Genomic DNA, 6747 nt, shown 5'->3' with positions numbered 1-6747 from the left:
CAAGCTATCTAAGGATGGTACTATAGAACGCCACCTCAAGGTAGGCCTAGTGGCGCCATCTCTTGGTCAGGCCGGAAACTTATCAATCCACCCTCGTAAGTCCTTTCTCACACGAATATTGTGCTCTCTCCCTGGGTACAATCCACACATAGTTAACGTTAAACCTTGACTCTCTTATTCTCTCCTCTCCTTCCAAAAAATTCTTCTCATATTTATACGCTTGACTCCTTGTTATAATCCCTAAACTCGTTTTTCCTGCCCTCTTCCTGACAATACATATTTATATGACAATTCACTCTCCCATTCCACCGAAACAGGATGCCCAGGTACACAAACTCTTTCACCTTCTGTACCGCCTTTCCCTTCCACTGCCACTCCCCTCCCTCATCCCATTATAAACTTCAACTTGTCCGCATTTAACCCTAACCTATTTTTTTCCAAGTATCTTCTGAACCTTTTCATCATCTCCTTTAAAGCCTTTTCACTCTTGATATCAGCACTATGTCATCTGCAAATGCGAGTGACAATATCCTGACTCCTCCCATCCTAACTCCTCCCACTACTCCGGCCGCTAGCTTACTTTCCATATCCGCGAATAAAATTGCAAAAAGCGTTGGGCTAAGCGAGCACCCTTGCCTCAACCTCCTATCCATGCAGAATCCCTCAGGGATTCCCTCCCCCCCTCTTACCCTATTTTTCGTCTTCTCATATACCTCCCTTACCATTTTAATCCGGCCTCTCTTCACTCCCCTTTCTTCCATTGCCTCCCACAACCTCACCTAATCCACCGAAGGGAACGCGACTTTTTAGAATATTGTTAATAGTACTCCTTCCCTCCCTAAAGTCCGCCTGCTTCTCCGGCAGTATTTCTTTCCCCTGAACATGCTTCCGCAGCCTATTTGCCAACACCATCGCGTACATTTTGTACGACGCATACATTAGCGTAATTCCTCTATATTTTCCCTTCATATTTCTTTTACTACCCCCTTCAGCCCCTCCCTTACCTCTTGTGTGCCAAAAAGACACGCTTCCTTCTTTACACCGTCGAGCCCTGCGGTCTTAGATTTTTTTAAATTTCTTATCTACTTTTCTACTTCCTCGTCATTTAGCTCCTTTCGATCTGGCTCCCTAGTTCTTCTAATCTCCTCATCTCTCTTCTGTGTATCTGATCCCTGAAATGAATCTCTAAAAAATTTTCTCCATTCGTCACTCCCTATCTTTTCACTTATCCGCATACACATGAAAAAGAAACTAAAGAACATTGTTTTTTTTGTGTTGTTAAAGTGACAGTGTACGGCGCGAATTGACAAACAGAAAGAATCGCTTGCCCTTACGTATCTTTTAGACTTGTGAGTTAGTTCAGACTCTGATTGGAAATCCACGAGAATTAAGTTCCGGCTAAATTCGGCTACATACTAACGACGATCGTTTAGATAAGTTCGGAACATCCACTAAATACACAGTTTCCCTTACGTATGTTTTGATATTGCATTTTGTTTTTGTTCTTTGAGCAAGAAGTTTTTCTCGATTTTCTCAGTTCGAGTGAGATTGGACTGCTGAGAAATGGAAAATCTAAAACCCGCATACGCAGGACAAGTATTCAAGATATGAAACAAATCCTTTCTTTCCCCGAGAATTTATATCGGATAGTTTCTTGATGGCTCATGCATAAATTACAATTTACCGATCCAAATGCAACCTATAATTGAACTCAGGAGCCTGAGTTGAGCAATTGTGCTTGCAACATAAAAAGAAAAACGGAAAGTAAGATAAAGTTAAATGTCTGGTACCAAGAACAAATGCGGAAATACCTGTAGATTGTCAGGTCCTAGTACTCTAATACATTCGGAGCACTTTAAGTGGACTAAAAACGGGGTTTATATGATTAAAAATAGACTGTATAGGTATGTTTAATTAATTAAAAAGCAGAGAGTTAGATATTAATCGGGAATGAAATTCCCGTGAACAATATCGTCGAAAAAATTAAAAATTGCATTAAAAATCTGGAACAAGATAACCAAAAGATAAAAATTTGATAATATGGAACTGAACATGTTTGAAATATTTGTAAAAGCAATAAGTTTAAAACAAAAACAAATATTTGAATCAGTGAAAATTTATCAAAAAGAACAAAAAATTATTATTTCATCGAGCTAATAAAGGAAATGTCATAGATTTAATTATAATCAAACTGTCGCGAATAGTTTTTAAGCAATAATTTACAAAAAATGTGAAGACCAGTTTAGTGCCCATAGTTGATACAAAAATGTAACGATATTGTTTTCAGATGGTAAAAAATTGGTGACTAATTATTTCAACCGTTGGTTCTCCTACGTACAATCTAGCTAACTTCTTATCTAACATTATAAAATTGATTTCGGGAAACCCTAATGCATCTGTAAAAAATAGTTGGAAATTTAAAGATAACTTAAAAAGCACTAAAGTACCGAAAAAACATTCTTTAGTTTCCCTTGACGCTGTTTCCATGATTTATAATATTCCTCTAGAATTGGTTTGTAATGGAATATAAGAAAAATGAAATTTAAACCGTAATGTAACTAAAATATCAAAAACGAGATTTTAGCCTGTTGACAGTGTATGGTGCATGTTGCGGCAAAAAAGAAAAGAAAGTCGAGAGTGCGTTTAAAGCAATGTGCGTCATGTAAAATAAAATAGAGATCTTTATATCCCTAAAAATCTGGTCAAGTTTCGAAATTTAGAATTTTGACCTTGAATTCATATTGAACGTTCCAAATAACTCTCCTGGTACCAATTTTCATCCAAATCCACAAACTCACTGAATGTTGTTTAAGATAATTATATCGACGTTGGCTCATGGAAAGGGATAATCCTCAAAAATATGTCCAGACTAAAACCTAATTTTGATTAGTAAACATTTCCGTTCAGCATATTGAACTCTATAATGGAATCTGCTGATTATTCGAATACTCATTTGGACTGTTGCGATATCTCCCTCATAAAAAGTAAACTTAATAGTTTAATTAGGTTTATAAATTTCTTAATCTCTGAACCCCGGCACACACTTCAGGGTTTAAATATGGTTTGGCAGTGTCACTCACTTGCGCAGTCGTAGAAATTACAAATCAATTTTCTCAAACTAGCGATAATACAATCTATTATCCCTACCTTGTAAGCGAATAGTAATACAAGAATTAGTATAGCTATATACCCCACGAATTTTAGAGAGCCAAAGTCTTATCAATCCAGTTTTTCTTGGATTGTCGGTGTATAATTTGGTTTAATTGTTTTTCGAAGTTCGTAAGTCTAATTCCCAACGTATGTAGTTTGTCAGAATCAATCTGTTTGGAATTTGTAGTTAGAATCTCATCCACTTCGATTTTATTGTCACGTTTAGTTGTTGCTTTGAGGATTACTTAATAAGTAGTTGTAGTACTTAATTTGAATCAACACACTTCTGCTGAGAGTTAAAATGTGCTGAGGAACTATCAAAACCCAAAGTAACGAGCAATTGCAAATTCCACAAATTTTCCCACTCCACAGCAACAGCATCACATAATCGTTCAGCTGCTTTTTTAAGATTCTTTGTAAGGGATCTACAATTTTAATTTTAGAAATGCTCAATTAATTGCTTTCTTCCAGTTTACACTCTACCATAGCTTCGATAAGTTTATCATAGCATGGATAGAATTTGCCATTTTGGATAGACAATCCTTCACCAATTCTTTATAGAAGTTCTCATTTAAATTATTTTCTAAGCAGAATGCTATGGCGATTTCTCCTAAATGTCTTGATTCATTGCATTCGCCCTCATTTTCTTCTTCACTTAAAAATTCCGCTTCACAAACTTTTCTCCTTTCATATATGTTTAGTGCCAATTTTAGAAGCTCAGAGTCGTTTTCCGCAAATATTAGTAGATCGAGCGCTGGACTATATCGTGAACTGCAGGAGGCTTTGCTAATATCAATTCATTTTCTCCCGCTGTTCGGAGGCACTCGTGATTTTTTTTTTGTTCGAACAACTGTATTCTTTTTAATACTTTTTCGGTTACTCATTCTGAAAACAATTAAATTTTTGTGTCAATAACGTAAAAAATTATAAACAAGAAGCCCAAGAAGGAAAAAAAAGAGTAAAAATTAAAATTCATAATAAAAAATTTTCTTTATTTTAACATTCTTAATACACTATCATGCAAAAAACATTTAAAAATCATATTTAAGCTGAAACAGAACTTACCTCAAATAATTCTGCAGGAACACTTTATGCACAATATTTTTTATTCAAACAGTGTAATCATCAATATAATCTGCGACCACGTCAAATGATAAAATTATAGTTGCGAAGGTTAAAAAGGGTTTCTTTTGTTTCAAACATAATCCTGTGACCGCGAAAATAACCTTTAGCGATTTAACGATCTCAAAAACGTAAATATGACTTATTTTGTAAGGTTGCCCAAATATTATCAATTTTCGTTCCGCCATATTGGATCCACAATTTTTTATTTTAAATTCTGATGTCAGATTTGGATTCAGAGCCCTCGAAAACGTAAACATGTAATATTTTGTCAATTTTCCTACATTTTGCATATATTTTTTTGCACTATATTGGATCCGCCATTCTTTATTTTAAAATTCTGATGTCAGATTTGGATTCAGCGACCCTAAAAAACCAAAGATTATGAACTTTGTTAAGTTACCATTATGTTTCCAACTTGTGTCTCTCTATAAGGGTTTTTTCGTATTTACCCGCAATTTTCTCGAAAAGGAAATACGCTACGCTATTTTTCCTGGCAGATTCGAATTAAGCATTAATAAATCTATAAAATATCATGTATTTCCAGGTTGGGAAATTAAGGAAAAATTTTCTTCATAATTTTGCCTTATTGTGCATTTAATAAGCTTAAATCTCGTTCAAAGAACCTCTATTTTGGTCAATTAAATCGAGAGATATTAGGTTTTAAAAGCACATTATGCAAAATAGCCCACTGTGCGCCGCTTCGGTCTTCATTCTGAAAAAAGAGTTTAATATCTTTTCTGTGATCATTTTTCTTTCCCAATACTTCCTTGACTTCATACATGATAAAATTAGATTAGTTAGTTACTAGAAAAGGACTTTTCTAAAAAGGATCTAGAGAGTTTTATTTAAAATTTCCGAATAAACCTAAATCCTTTATCTTTATAAGATCCAAATGATCAGAATCTGGTGTTTGTGAGTTTTGTTTAACTTCAAGATTTACCTTAGCATTTTCTAGTTTGTTTTCGTGTATAAGTTTTCTTGTTTCTGCAAGTGAATTAATTATTACTAATGCTTGAGGTATATCGTATACTGTGTTTGCTTCGTAGCCGAATTGCAGTTCGTGCGAAGTGTACCCGGTGTTACTGTTGACTGTTGCATTATAAGCCAACATGACACGTCCAAGTTCAATGTCCCAGCCGTCTCGTGTGTCGAAGTAACTAATCATATCTTTGATAATTGAATGTAATCTCTCGTTCTTCCAATTACTTTGCGGGTGGTAAACTGCCGTGAATGTGTGTTGTATTCCTAACCGTAAGCAGAGTGTCGACATTCCTTGAGAGTAAAATTCTTGTCCTTTATCTGTTAAAATCTCTAATGGTTCTCCCAAATATTTTATATAGTTAGACCAGAGAGTTTTAATTGCTGAGCTGGTTGACTTGCCTTCAAGGGGTGTGGTTTATTGTGTATCGTATTAGGTAATCTTGTAATACCAATATATATTTATTACCATTTTTTGTTTATTTGTATGATCCCAGTAAGTTTGATAATATTTCTTTATTGGGTTTTTGTGGAATATCAGGGCTTGTGTATTTTTAAGTATTTCTTGTGTTACTTTTATTTATTTGGCATTGAATACAAGTTTTATTGTATTCCTTAACGTTATTAGCAGTATTGGGCCAGTTATGTTTTCGTCTGATTTTCTGTCAGGTTTTCTCGTCACAGTAGTGCTGCCGTGATTTGGAAGAACACCATTAACTGCATATCGGATAAGTAACCTGAAAGCAGTTAACGGTAGGCGGCTCGAGGGACCTATCCGAAAAGCAGTTAACGGTGTTCTTCCAAATCACGGTAGAGTGCCCTCCTAACAGTCCTTCTTGTGCGTCCTTTATTAATTCTCTTTTATTTGTCACCTCTAATTGTTGAAAAACATAAACAGTTATTTTGTTTCCTTCCCAGTTATAGTCAATCAGTTTTATTAATTCGTATTCTTCTGTTTTAGAGTAAGTTATGAATTGAACTCGGTCTACGTCTTTTAGTAACAATTGTAGTTGGTGAAAGATAAAGCACGCCAACAGTTTCTAGCGATGTCTGTATAATTAATAGTCAGAGTGACCTTTCAGTTTCTTTGTTAAAAATATTTAATTACAACTCTGGAAATGTAATAATGTTTGTTGATCTGATTTTTCTCTTAGAATTAATTTCCATTTAAAAGCTTGATTCTTTAAGTGTTCTAGGAATGTTTGGATTTCTTTAACGGATGGTTTATCTTTAGTACTAACGTAACCCTTTTGTGATACTGGTCTCAAGCATGAAAAGATTTTAATTTAAATTTAGATTCGCTAACCCTGTGGCAGCACGTAACTGGGCAGGAATTCGAGCAGCGAATTTTTTTAGAAGCATGTGTATTCAAATCGACGAAAATGATAAGATAGTAGGAGCTGAAGATTGTCTGTACTTAAATGTTTATACACCACTCCTTGAATTTGAATCACCATTGGTAAGAGATTTCGCGTTTAATGCATACTTCTTATC

General features: G+C 34.8%; 1 protein-coding gene across 1 annotated transcript in view; it reads left to right on the top strand.

Moving 5' to 3' along the window:
- The window catches only part of LOC117181127 (venom carboxylesterase-6-like), a 19912-nt gene that overhangs the window by 9545 nt on the left and 3620 nt on the right, over positions 1 to 6747 (top strand). The window contains exon 2 of the mRNA XM_033373698.1: positions 6550 to 6712. Within this exon, the coding sequence (XP_033229589.1) occupies positions 6614 to 6712 (99 nt within the window). The 5' untranslated portion in view covers positions 6550 to 6613. The remainder of the gene's footprint in view (positions 1 to 6549; positions 6713 to 6747) is intronic.

This window comes from Belonocnema kinseyi, chromosome 1, assembly GCF_010883055.1.
Source record: "Belonocnema kinseyi isolate 2016_QV_RU_SX_M_011 chromosome 1, B_treatae_v1, whole genome shotgun sequence".
Classification (NCBI taxonomy): Eukaryota; Metazoa; Arthropoda; class Insecta; order Hymenoptera; family Cynipidae; genus Belonocnema; species Belonocnema kinseyi.
This window is presented reverse-complemented; position numbering and strand designations above follow the sequence as displayed.